Consider the following 13,713-nt stretch of genomic DNA (forward strand, 5'->3'; position numbering starts at 1 on the left):
TACAAGTACAGTTTCATCATGTGTACTTGGACTGAATGATACTGATTTATTATCAAAATCTTTCACTGCACATTTCCAGATTTTGCAAAATGTTAAATTTGTAATATTACTACTTGCTCATTGACTCACAAAGTGGTTTCTTATCATTAAAACTGATTGATAAGTTAACTACACTGACAGAGAAGACAGCTACAGTATTGCACATACCATCGCAATCCTCATACAAAGTTCACACACACACACACAGACGTGCGCACACTTATAATTGTTCACACACACACGGCTGCATTCACATTTTCAAAATCATACACACAGCTCAAAGTAATGCTCAATGTTTAGTGCCTATCCCATGACACAGTAAACAAAACATTCTTTTAGGATAAAAGGGAAAAAAACCAACAAAACAAAACAAAAAAAAACCTAAAACAAAAAATATAAACATCGTTTCCATTGGCAGGGCCTGCTGGTGCCGGACCAGTGTGTTTTATGACCCTGATGAGTCCAGATCCATCCAGGCAAATCCAGTCCGGTCCAGTCCTCATGTCACGCCTCACATGAGTGAGTCCATAAACACGGAGTCGTCGTCTAAAAGGAACCCCTCACACCCCCCCCCCCCCCCCCCCCCCACCTCGATGCAGCTGATACTAACCTGTCTGTGTACCTACTCGTGGTGTGTTTTAAAGAAAACTGTCCATGTCTGGTTGGGATAAAAGTAGTAGTAGTAGCAATAGTAGTAGAAGTAGTGGTCGTGGGTCTGAGACGCTTCTGAGTGAATCAGTAGGTGGCAGCGGTGGGCTCCCTCCCTGAGCTGAAGAGTATGTCGGCCTTTGAGCTGATGATGTACGTCAACATTAAGGATGCTATCAGCACGGCGACACCGACTCCGAGTGTCAACATCTGGAGGAGAAAGGGCAATCGTTACAGATACAACAAGAAGGTTTTCAAACGCAGTTTTAACTTCTAAACATACCACAAAGTTACTGTATCAACTTCTGTTACCCCCCAGGGTGTACACAGCAGCAAGATAACATCACCTTTATTTATAGTCACATTTAAACATCAAGTAGTTCCGATTGTAGCTCTCAACCAAAAAGCCTCTAAATGCTTTACTGTGGAAGCGATTATTCCAGCTATCACAGGGGTAAAACTGTAGAATGAGGGAAGTCGAGTTCCAGCTGCCTGTGGCTTTGCACTCATGTGATGAGCTGTTATATTAAAAATAACTCAGTCACATTATCATGTGACTTTAAAGCTGCAGTGATACAAACGGTGAACCCAAAGGCGCCAGTTTAAGCAGTGAGATGCAGTTACCACATTAACAAAATCGGATTGTATCAACACTGAAATAAAAGAGTTTCGATTTGTTTTAGCACAATGTGTTGATGAACATGCAGAGACCTGAAATTTGTTCAACGCACGCAATCAGTCACTGCCAGGATTTAACCAGTTTTGTTTTTGTTGTTAGGCTCTTTTGTTGCTGTAGTTCTGGAAACCGGAGTTGTTGGTTTAGGCCGGATCGGCCGCTAAAATCACAAACACTACTGTGAGAAAATCTAGATCAGAGAGAAAATAACAACCAATCATGGACACTGTTACAATTACCATGCAAATTTGGTCTCTTGTTGCTGTTTGGAAGCCATTTTTTCAACATGAGACTTTCCCACAAGCACTCGCGTGCCTTAAAACAATCCCTGCCCTCCACTAACAATGAGATCACTGCTTACAAAAAAGTACTGGATGCCAACAGTGCTACCCCTCAGCCTGCTAGTAGAAGCAACTATCAATGGTATCAACTTCAAAATCCTATGTTGCCTTGTCTCGAGTTATTGCATTCACATATCAAACTTTTTAGTTGTAGAACAACTTCTCTGCTGTGTGTGTGCATCAGTCACATCTGTGGTGTCTTTGAGGAAAAGTTTACCTCCAGTTCATGACTGGCCACCAGGAATATGCGCCCTTTAATGCTCTTCCACCTGGACTCCGTCCACGTTGAGTAATCTTTGGAGGTGTACTCCTCCAGGTCGAAGGCCGGGGACAGCGCTTTGGAGAGACGAACTGTGGAGCGAACGCAGAATGCCACTCGTTCCGTACTGTTGGGAGGTGCTGCACCTTGAACCCACATGTAGCTGTATATCTGAGGGACAGGTTGAGAACAATGTGTTAAAGGGAGGAATTAGATAAATGATGTTCCAAAGGTTTTAAAGTTCTTACTTAAATTACCAGAGGGCAACTTACACCCAAGTTGACTTTCAAGAAAATACACACTGTTGTAAATCTTACATGTTTGCTCTCTTTGTCATCCTCGCCCTCTCTCTGGTTCTGGCAGTTGTCCTGGGTGATGTTGACGGTGGTGCCGGTCAGGTTGGCCAGCAGGTATTGGACCAGAAGAGTCGGTTCACTGTGCTGTTGTGTCACCCCCACGTAGAAGTTTGTGGGTCTTTCACCTGAGAGAAAGAAAGTATTTTGTGAGGAAATAAAGTTTTGATAAAAAGATAAGCTTCATTTAAGACTTCATACTTCAAAACAACAATAGGACAATATTGTAAACAGCATCTAAATAGGTGTTAAGAAGCAACATTTATCAACAAAACCCATAGAAATGGGTTTTAGAACACGGCTTAAAACCCATTTTTATTCTTTGGCTTTTGGCCTCAGAAGGACTTCGTTTTTCCTTTTAATTAAATTTGTTATTAACTAATTAATTCATTATTTAACTTTTTTCTTTTATTTGGATTTTATTTATATCTTATGTAATTTTATTTTTTAGTTCCAACATGCAGCACTTTGCTGTGGTTGTTTTAAAGTGCTTTATAAATAAAGATGAAACATATTGAAGACACATAACAAGACTTTTTACTCCTACAACATTTTTAACAGTCTAGTACAAAACAGGATCAACTTACGCAGATGAATCGCGAAGTCCGAAGGTACCATTTGCTGGAACCAGGAGTTATTTGACTTAACAAGGAAACCGTACAGCATTTGGGTCACCTGTGAGGGAAGTAGGACAGATTCACTTCTGTTCAGTCCCACAAGGTAACAGCAGCATCAAGGAGAAAATAAAAAGCACTTATAAAGAATCTACAATTGATTATTATTGAACTTTTGCTGAACAGTTTAAAAGAAATAAATTTCAAGTTCAAAATGAATGAATGAAGTCACTGAAGAAGCCACTAAAGTTTTTAAATTTCCTTATTTTTGAAGATTTCTTAGACGAGTTAAAGATAATTGGAATAAGAAAAATGAGCTTGTAAACAAAATAGCATTCATTAAAATAAATAAACTTACCATCTGACTATCCACGTTAATGTTTTGCAGCTGGATGGGGTCCGATCCTCCTGCCTGTGTGTACAGAGCTCGAGCCACAATGGTCGCCGCTTCAGTCAGAGCCTTGATGATGCAGGGAAACAAAGAATGTTTTTCAGAGCTCAAAAGACTTTGTATGAAGCTCTCCACAGTAAATCAACACAACAGAGCAACAATGTTTAGATGATAAACAAAGTTTAGACGATAACGTGACTTTCTGCAGCTTAAATAAAAATAGACTTGCTATATTTTGGAAAACTGTTAATGTGAAAAGATAATTCAAACAAGCTGATCTTAAAATTAAAAATATATATATTTAAACTCTTTCAAGCTAAAAATAAGAAGAAAAGATCAGTAACCAGGGCTCATGTTGCTCTTAATACTTTTAATGCATTTAAAAAATATAAATAAAAATCACTTTAAATGTAGGTTAACACACTTTTAAACGGTTTTAACAACAGCTATACCTTTGCAGCATCTGTTACGTATTCCAGCTGCTCCTCTGGCGTCAGGTTTGGTGGGTAAGACATGTTCAGGTACTCCGCATTATCATACATACTTTCATAGTACCTGTGCACAGAACAGGAAATGGATTTTTAAAAAAACAAAAAAACCCAAAAACAATCCCTAGCTCTGGATTGATTATTATTTATACTGAAGAAAATGCAAAGTACTTGTTGGTGAAAGCAGAGTTATGATTCTGGATGACAACACCAGGGATTGGCCGTGCTCGCAGGAAACGCTGCAAGGATGACGGAGGCAGCGGCTGAGAGAAACTGGGCTCTTGCAATGAGAAGTTGAGATTTAAGGCAGACGAGTTCAAGTTTCTGATGAGCTTTTCCACCTGAAACAGATCAGTGAAGGGAAGTAAGAACAAATGTTAGCCACACAGTAAAACACACACTGTGAGCTCTGGTTTCAGTTTTTTTCCGTTTATCTGAAAGTTATGATGTTTTCCCGCACAAGTTACATGGACACAGGAGCCCGTCCCAGCTGCCGTGGGGCGAGAATAACAAGTATATAAATACATAAAACTAAAGCATAGAGGAATGTAAGAAATGAAGGCTCAGAGACATGAGTGTTTAGGAGGTGAGAGGGATATAGGTACGGAGAGAGACCAACCTCTTCATTCACACTGCTGTTCCTCCGAGACACGGGATCAGTGTGAACCCAGAGCTTTGATTCTCCATGGAGTCCCACCTAGGACAGGAAAGTCCGACATAATCATATTGTACTTGCACATTTTCATTAAAATAACCCACAACTAATATTAAATAATTATTAATAAGTAACACAAAAGAAATCTGCACATGGTAAAAAAAACAAACATTATATATAATCAAAAGTTTTAATTTGAATTTTTTAAAGCCATTCAATTGTCAAGTAAAGAGGTATTCTAGTTGAATTATTCTTTAAGTCCAGCTCTGAGGTCTTTACACTGGCTGCCTGTCCATCAGAGGATAGACTTTAAAGTTCTGATGCTGGTCTATAAAGCTCTGAATGGTTTAGGACCAAAATACATCAGTGACCTCCTGACCCAGTATGAACCTTCCAGATCCCTCAGGTCATCTGGATCCGGTTTTTTATCAGTTCCCAGAGTCAGAACCAGACACGGAGAAGCTGCATTCAGCTTTTATGCTCCATATATCTGGAACAAACTCCCAGAAACGCTCAGTTTATTTAAATCCAGGTTGAAGACTATCCTATTCTCAGCTGCATTTGAATAAAACACCAAATCCGCACTGTTAAGCTTAAATTTCAAAACTTACATTTTAACTACTGATTTTATCTACTGTTCTGATTTTATCCACTGTTTTTTTAATCGATTTTAAATCATGCTTTTTATTTGTTTTTGTTCTTTAATGTCTCTGTAAAGCACTTTGAATCACCGTGTTGTTAAATTGTGCTATATAAATAAACTTGCCTTTAATCTAAAAGTATTGAAAATATAAACAAATGCAGGTATGAAAAAAAATATACCCAAATTCAAACAAAATTTTCCTTAAACTTCAGGAGTTTGTGCCACATGACAGTTACGTGTAAAGCTATCAGTAATATAATACACACCTGTCCAATCTCCACCACCGAGTGAACATTGTCCAGGTCCAAAGGAAACTGTTTATTCTCCATGTCGTACACCAACCTCGAGCTGCCGATGTAGTCAAAGGTTTCCTGTGGTCAACAGACAAATGGATGAATGGCAGGACAGTCAAAACGAAAACAGTTCTCAAATGTTAGTTGAGCACTCCGCTGACTACAGAAAAAAAGAAAAAAAAACAAAGAACTGACCCCCTGGAAGAATGCGTAGAGGATGTTGCGGTTGGGTTGGGCCTCCTGGGTGGCGTTGCGCAGAGCGTGTGCTGCCGCCAGCAAGGTGACAAACCCCGAGGCTGCACTCTCGGCGCCTGGAGCAATGTCAAAGAAAAAAGACCGGCTGTCCAGCTGCAGACAGGACAGGAGCGAACAGGGATTAAGCAGAGAATTTATCTACACAAGTTGTTCAATTTAACTAGCTATGAACATTTTTATTAATCAAAATGTAAACAAAAGCTCTACCACTGTATACTGCAGATCAGCCACTTCTACCATCTATAGTACATCCTTTACTCAAAAGTGAGCAGTCACTTTGATATGTTGGCCACTATTCATCTTCATTTTATGTCATGGATACAAGAACTGCACTTAGAGGTCAGAACCACCACTCAGCCAAACAGGAAAATCCAGGTAGAGGGGGTTAGCAATGACCGACTTTCAAAATAAAAGCAAGATGAATAAAATTTTGACCTCAGCCGTCGACCCAAATAAAGTCTATTTGAGGGTAATACTGAATTCTCACATCATTCTCAGCATGTTAATATGTAACACGTGGTACTGTGGTTTTCTTTTGAAACCACTTTTGCTTGAACTCACCCTCGCTGCTGCGATGACCACGCTCTCCCCCATCTTGTGGCCCTTATCTGTGTAGTTCAGAGGCCTGGTCGAGGCCAAAACATTAAAGTCTCCAAGTGGGTCACATACGATTTCTTCAGGGTGAAAAGAACAAGGCCCAAACAAACAGTGATTAGCACTATAATAAAATAACAATGATAAAAACTCTCTTATTTAAATATTTTTGCAGCATGTTTCTGAAAATATTTCCCACATATTGTAAAAACGTTAAGTAATGTTTAGATAATTACACTTGAAAAATACCTGGGTTTAAGCTGAAGTTGATGCCATTTCTCCTCATGCAGGTGGCCGTGTCGGTGACGGCAGACATGTGTGAGTAGAGCTGCATCGCGCACAGTGGGTACTGCGGACTACTGCCATTCACAACATGGTTATGATTGTAGTAGCACTGTGAATGGAGAAAAGCACACAGATGAAAAACGCCTGTATACACAGATTTGAACTAAGAATGTTCCTGGGGACAAATTTCTTAGTCGACTGCATGAGGACAAAAAATTAGACTAACCGACTAGTCAATAATATTGACAATATCACGTTAAATTTGAGGAGTGTTTAATCAAGGATGTCAGAAACTCCCAAATCAAAAGGCATCTGAAACCGTTAATTAGTCTTCATTAATGAATGACTATGACAAATCAACATCTGAAAAACTACGAAATTGTAACTCAAAAGTGTGCTGCAAATTCAGACCAACCACTTCAATGAATGTAAAAATCTGAAATAATAAAACAATAAATCATCCAGCTATTTTCTTCCACTTATCTGAAGTCAGGTTCTGGGGAAGCCTAGACCTCGCTATCACATCGAGGCATTCCCAGGCCAGCTGAGAGACGCAATCTCTCCAGCGTGTCCTGGGTCTGCCCTGGGGCCTCCTCCTGGTAGGACACACACGGCTGGAACACCTTACCCAGGAGGCGACCACCTCAACTGGCTCCTTTCAATGTGGAGGAGCAGCGGCTCTGCTCTGAGCCCCTCACATATAACTGAACTCCTCACCCTATCACTAAGAGAGAGCCCGTCCAATCTTCCACTATTTGTATTCACAATCTCACTCTTTTGCCTTTAAAAGAACTAACTAGTTGTTAACAAAAATATCAGGCCTGATTAACAGATTTATGGCATTTCTCAACAACCATGCTCCATCTGGTGGCAGACAGCTGCATGATATTTGGGATACAACAGTGTGCCAGCATTCGGCATCAAATAAATGTAAAATAATTAGATTAAATGCCTAGTACATCTAGCACTAACTAGTGACAACAGTGTCGATGATTGGACTAGTGGCACACATCCCTAGTTTAAACCCATCAACATGAAAATGTCAAAAACTGCAAATCTTCTAATCTTCTAAGGCTGGCTTTAAAAGCAAAAAACCGATTCCCACGTTAAAATGTCCAACCTCAAAATATAACACAAAAGAAACACAAGCTTAATCTGTGCATTTGGATAGTTGTAAGGGTTAAAATCAGGAGCATGGCTGCTTTGAATAATGTATATATAAACACAGAAAGCTGTAGCTAAATGCTGCTAGCCTTCACATTTGCTAATTAAAGCAGACCGCTGTACTGTATGTTGTGCATCTACTGCCTTTTGTAATGGAAATACCTTACAAATAGTATGAATTTGTTTGGTACACAACATTCAGAATATTTTGGTAGGTGAAATTGCGGCATTTCGTTGGTCTTTTACTTAGCACTGTGGCTATTTACAGGCAACTTTAAATCCTTAAAGTTGCCTGTAAACTGAAATTATAACAAAAAGTTGTAGTTCAGGTCAAACCAAGCAGCTTATACTCCATACTATGAATGTAATCTGAATTCGATACACGTCTATTTTATAAGGGAAGAAACATAACTTCTCTTTGAATAGTGTGCCATTCTGTTTTAAACTAATGCAATACTATGTGATCTACATGAAGATGACCTTGTTTGCTGCTGAAACAGCTTTAGAGCATTATTTCTAATCTAACCTCAACGACCGGTGAGGCAAGTTCAGATTTGGACTCGTAGTGTGTGAGTAGCTTATCATGTGACTGCACAATCTTGTACTCTCCAACATCAAGTGGAAAACAAATAACCTGTTTTATGGCCTGAGTGTCGTTGTCGTCTTTCAGGGAGAACATCGGGAAGTCATACTCCTCGTAGGACAAGCCATTTCCCAGAGGGTTCCACACGGTCACGTTACAGTGGGCTAAGGCTGGGTCATAGCTCTCTGAATACACGCCTATAGGGGACGCACAGAGAGGGGAAAAACAAAAATTACCATCAGTAACATTAAAGAGACCCCTGATCCAAAGATACAGTTGGATTGTTCCTCATCTACCAAGCATCCAACTTCCCTAAAATGACCCGGAGTATTTTGACTGTGTGCTACATGTTACCCCGACTAGACTTAAAGTTTGAATCCAGGACTATTTAATAGTATATGGCGTTAGCAAAGCATCTTCCAACTGTGAAATTACATGTTTTACTTCAGTAAAGGATGTGAATTCCCTTTTTTCTCCTGATATAATGCCGCAGAACTGTGGACTTCACCCCCCTTTCTTTTCCCACATGTCTGCACTGAGTAGGAGATGCTTTGTATCTTACTGTACATGTGTACAGTGACAATAAAAGCCATTCTAATTAAATCTCTGTTGAGTGTAAACAAGACATTTTGCAGACACTGCAATGTTTTAGAAGTCAAGCGCAGAACATGAAATATGACCCAGTTACAACTTGTGGTTTTATGAGCTATGCTCTCTGAGGATCATCAAACTATAATTTATTTCTGTAGCTTGTGTAAAACTGTGGAGCAAGCCTTAACATGTAACCCCCACCCACCTGAGTTCTCATTGGGGCAGGTGGTGTGTGGAGAGAAACCCTCAGCTGGATTTGAGCTTGGCGCCACAACAACAACTCCAGCAACCCTACTGGAGCCAGTCTTAAGTTTCATCATGATAGATCTGATGAGCAGACAGCCGGCACACAGTACAGGAGATGATGCAGGTTAAAAAAAAACAAAACACAGAGATCATAGGTGCGTTAATTCTTTTGAAATATGGTTCAAGTTTCTTTCTTTAAGTTTAGCAGCTCCTATTAAACACACATCTATTTTATTATGCATGTAAGTAAATGACAACTTATAGCAGATTGGCCTCCATAACAGAGCCACAGTCCCATTACTTCACTGATTTATTTTTATTACCAAAGTTTTTGTTTTTTGTTAAGTATAAAAAAATATCTAAAATAGGTCTGAAAGAGAAAAATGTCTTACTTTAATTTCTTAAAGTCAACTCCAGTTTGATACTCAAAGTGCAATAATTTATAACATGACATGTAGCATTACCACATGGGCCGACATCAAAAGATAGAAATATGAGATACTTCTAACCTATTAATTTAAAACTACTCCACATGCGTGTTATTGCTGGGTGTATATGTAGCTGTCTTGCATCACGTCTGATTGGCTAGCAGGATCATAGACAGTATACAAAGTGTGGACTAACTGCAGCTTTTACATTTGTTAATTGGATAGTTTCAAACTGCAATTCTGTTTTGATGTCGATTGATTGTTCAAAATAAAACCAAATATGGAGTAAATCAGTAACAGATTTAAAGTGTGAGTAAATGAGGTTTATGTTCACTAAAAACTACTGTGGGGGCTTCCACTACAGGGTGAGACATGTTGAGCGCACCTCGTAAAGAGCGTAGAATCCAGAATCACCATATAAGGAGGGTTGGGACCAGTTTTCAGGACCCAGTCCAGGTTTGCTTCTGATTCGAGCACATGGAGCACACCAACATCACCTGATAAAGACGCTGAAATCCGAAACAAGGAATATATCTGTGTTACAGCTGTCCAAGACATAAATATCCTTAAAAGCTTTTCAATCATTCTCCATTACTTTCATTAAACAGAAGCAAAACTGCAAAACTGGTGAGGCTTTTGTAGTGTGACACCAGCACACACTTCTATGGATATTCAGTTTTTTGATATTCAGGTAGTTATCACAGGAAATATTTGTTTTACTGTGGGCTTTCATCTGTGAGAACTCTTCTGTCACAGCTACACAGATGTGTGTTTGTGAATTTGAACAACTGAAGCAAAAACACAGGAAACACAGGAAGGTGTTTGCAGATTAATGCTCACTAAGCATTTTATTATTGCTCACTGTGTATCTAAGATACTCCAAACTACAACAAATACTTTTATGTAATAGGTTCAACTTGGATAATAATATCAAAATATAATATAATAGAAGCTGATGTACTCACACTGACAGCCTATTTGATGTGTTGCGTTTAGAAGTCGCACACACGGTATAGTGTAATTAAGATGCACATAAATCTTGTTTTCCACTGAATTACAGCTGACACCTGCAAGAAGAAAAAACAAATATTTGAACATACACACAAATTTCATCTTTACTATTCCACTTATACTATTGTCTCCTGATTTGTTTTCTTAGAAATAATTTAAATCAAACTTTCTAAACACTTTGAAACATGCTAGATCCTAATCTACTCCAAGCTTCATTCTGCATGAAGAAACCATGAACTCTGAGCTCCCCGTGCATTAAAAATATCCATACAGAGGTCTGCGCACAACAGGCCAATTTTCCATTTTCTCATTTCTTATAGTTTCCATCGCGAGCCTGGTCCCTGTGATAATGTTATAAGTAGGCAGGTACCCCAAGCATGACAGCAACACTCATTCTCATTTTTATAACCTGCACTTACAACTAGCTGTGTTTTGACTATTAGACAACACAAAGAGGTCCTTTCCGAGGCCTAGTCAGCACGGCATAAATGTTGCACCAGTTTCCATAGTACACGTGAAGATGCTAACACCCACTGTAATGTTTAAAGGTTGTTCGGGAAACAAGTGAACTGGAGCACAATAACGGAGTTCATCTTTTGATGATAAAGTTTGTATATATATATATATATATATATATATATATATATATATATATATATATATAAATGTGTTGTTAGGTCATTCTCTCTCTTTCTTTAAAAAAAAGAAAAAAGAAAAAAAAAGAAAAATAGCAGAAGCAGAAGCATACACTGAAACATGAGCTCAAAAACAAGGTGTGAACTGAAAACCAAAGAAAGAACCAAGCCGCAGTTTTGGAAATACCCTTATTCACACGTTTTGACACCTCAGTATATATGAATAAAGATCTGGTTGCAGGTTTTTTTACAAGTATAGGCCTACTGAGCTGTACAGACAGCGATCACTATTATTTTGCTTCTTTGCTCACCCCTCAGTTCACAAAAGAGAAACAAGGGTTACTCCTATTATACATCCAAAGATTCCTCCTTGAGAGTTAAGATGCCTGTTTACCCACATTGAAATTAGAGGAGCTTTTCCTTTAACATGCTTTGTAGAAATAATTTTCAAATAAATCCTGCGTCACAGGTCGCTTATTTAACGTCTTTTATTTGGATAATAATAGAACTAGGTTCTTTATGACATGTAAGCAATACAATGCTGCTTTTATTCCCCAGGTAATATATGGTACGAAACTGTGCTTAAGTATTGTGTACAATACAATACTTCGGGGTTTCAAACTGTCATCCTTCAAATGTTACACTATAACAGCATCTAATCGCTCATGAATTAATACTGCTGAAAGTCAACAACAGAAACATACAGCAACAGTCTAAAAACAGGCCAACGGATCCCATTCAGACAACGGGGAGGTTGTCGGCTTTAAAATTTGCAGTGAAGTTGTAAAATACTTAATGTGTTTCTAAATCTTGATATGCTTGAGTCATAAAGACATAAAATATTCTTGGTATCTGGGTTCAAAAACTTTACATGAGAAGGATCAGTGTCCTCGCTTTAACCTGACCTCATGGTTTCATCTTTTTAACATGGTCCAGGACAGCATTTTCAAATGTACGTTTTTGCACTTCAAGAAGCGGTATAATTCATAGCATTGTTATTATTAATTATTTTACATAAATAGGGTTCCTGCATACCAAAGAATTTGCTGCCTAACAAAAAATAGGAACACATCAACCAGATGATCTATAAAAGCGTGAGGACAAAGTTGTTATTGAGACTAAATCCAAAGACGTTTGCGAACACCAGCTAAGGTTTTAAAAAAGGGTAATGGGCACCACAGATATATATTCTGACTTCATCTTAACTACTCAACAAACTATTTCTGAAAGCATGCTCAAGTTTTTTCTTTTTACACAACACTTTTATCAAACTTAAACTATAGTAAGTTCAAGAGTTATTACAGTTCCTTATTTTCTAAATATTTCAATTCTGTTTCGTTTCCCACTTTCCATACTGGGTAGGCTCAGTTGTTTTTAAGCTTTTATTGTTTAAAAACATTTTTTTAAGTAATTTAAATGTTAGTGTTAGTTGTCTTTATTATAATAATATGTCTGACATTTCTTTTTATCAAAATACTAAAAATCACTCAACACTAAAGTAAAGGTCACGTTTAGAATGAAAAGAAAGCACAATTGTTCGGGGTTTTTTTGTAACTAATCTCCCCACAGCAACAGAAAGGGGAAATGAGAAACAGATTTTTTTTCATCTCAAATGATGCTATGTTTGCTCACCTATGTGCCGATTTACCAGGATATTCTAAATGTTTGAAAGTGGCTTGTCTTCTGTTTAATTTCATTAGAGAGTCACGTAAACTACAAGAAATATGTATATAATGTATATAATCTGGTGTAGCGGTCCAGCCTTTAATCCCTCCGGGGGCGGCCGCAGCGGTGAAATCACGAGCGGTCACGCTGATGCTGAGTTAAGAAGAGGGCTGACCCAATCTGTCACTACAAAATCACCACAAAGGCTTAATTAACACAATAGATGCTGTGTTTCTTTTGCACATCCACTTGTTTGAAATGCGTAGAGAACAGTCGAAGCACCGAACTCAGTTGAAAAACCCATTTTAAAACCGGGACATAGATTTTAAAGGCAGACAGAAAACCTCCTGCTAACGCTAATTTAGCCTAGCATTCAGCTAGCACCGGACACAAAGAAGTCCTCGAAGCTAACCGCCCGAAAGCGAAACACATTTCGTTCTTCAGCAGTTAGACGAAGACACAAGTTTAGCAACAGGGGAATACAACTCACCTATGAAAAACAAACAAAATATCAAGTTAATGATCCATTTATTCGACAGCAAATCCATCTTCCTGGTTTGAAAAGCTGAAAACACAACAGGAAGTGTTGACATGGGGAAACATCCGGGTTTTGCTGTTTGGGTCCGGTTTACAGAAAAAGGGGCGGACTCAGATGGACTGAAGTTATGTATTATATATATTCTTTAAATGGTAGATTTTGATTCAGCTATGTTTCAGTTAGTTTGTTTTTATTGTTTTGAAACTTTTTATAAAATTTGTGACGGGCAAAGTTTTAAAAGATCAGATATTAGATTAGATCACACATTTTTTTAATAGAAAGTGGAACGCTTCATGCTTGATTTGTTGACAAGTTTGA

General features: G+C 38.4%; 1 protein-coding gene across 1 annotated transcript; it reads right to left on the bottom strand.

Annotated features, from left to right (window-relative positions):
- Nucleotides 1–626: 626 nt before the first annotated feature.
- On the bottom strand, nucleotides 627–13,420 carry ncstn (nicastrin). The gene is made up of 17 exons (XM_085253508.1): nucleotides 13,348–13,420; nucleotides 10,512–10,613; nucleotides 9,932–10,055; nucleotides 9,078–9,199; nucleotides 8,333–8,478; nucleotides 6,499–6,643; nucleotides 6,217–6,329; nucleotides 5,596–5,748; nucleotides 5,374–5,478; nucleotides 4,429–4,506; nucleotides 3,981–4,150; nucleotides 3,774–3,876; nucleotides 3,289–3,390; nucleotides 2,904–2,991; nucleotides 2,281–2,444; nucleotides 1,922–2,134; nucleotides 627–897 (listed from the first exon to the last, which is right to left on the bottom strand). The coding sequence occupies exons 1-17, from the start codon at nucleotides 13,403–13,405 to the stop codon at nucleotides 775–777; spliced, it is 2,109 nt and encodes a 702-aa protein (XP_085109634.1). The 5' UTR covers nucleotides 13,406–13,420; the 3' UTR covers nucleotides 627–774.
- Between the last annotated feature and the right edge of the window lie 293 nt (nucleotides 13,421–13,713).

This window comes from Mchenga conophoros, linkage group LG18 (genome assembly GCF_057382185.1).
Source record: "Mchenga conophoros isolate Kocher_MC1m ecotype Shallow Benthic linkage group LG18, M_conophoros_male_GT1.1, whole genome shotgun sequence".
Classification (NCBI taxonomy): domain Eukaryota; kingdom Metazoa; phylum Chordata; class Actinopteri; order Cichliformes; family Cichlidae; genus Mchenga; species Mchenga conophoros.

Excerpts from the sequence above, each read along its gene's own strand:
- ncstn (XM_085253508.1), bottom strand. The coding sequence starts at position 13,405 with ATGGATTTGCTGTCGAATAAATGGATCATTAACTTGATATTTTGTTTG. Across the intron at positions 5,479-5,595 it reads TCTACGCATTCTTCCAGGGG|GAAACCTTTGACTACATCGG; the intron begins GTCAGTTCTTTG and ends TGTTGACCACAG. Across the intron at positions 3,391-3,773 it reads ACGTAACAGATGCTGCAAAG|GCTCTGACTGAAGCGGCGAC; the intron begins GTATAGCTGTTG and ends TGCATCATCAAG.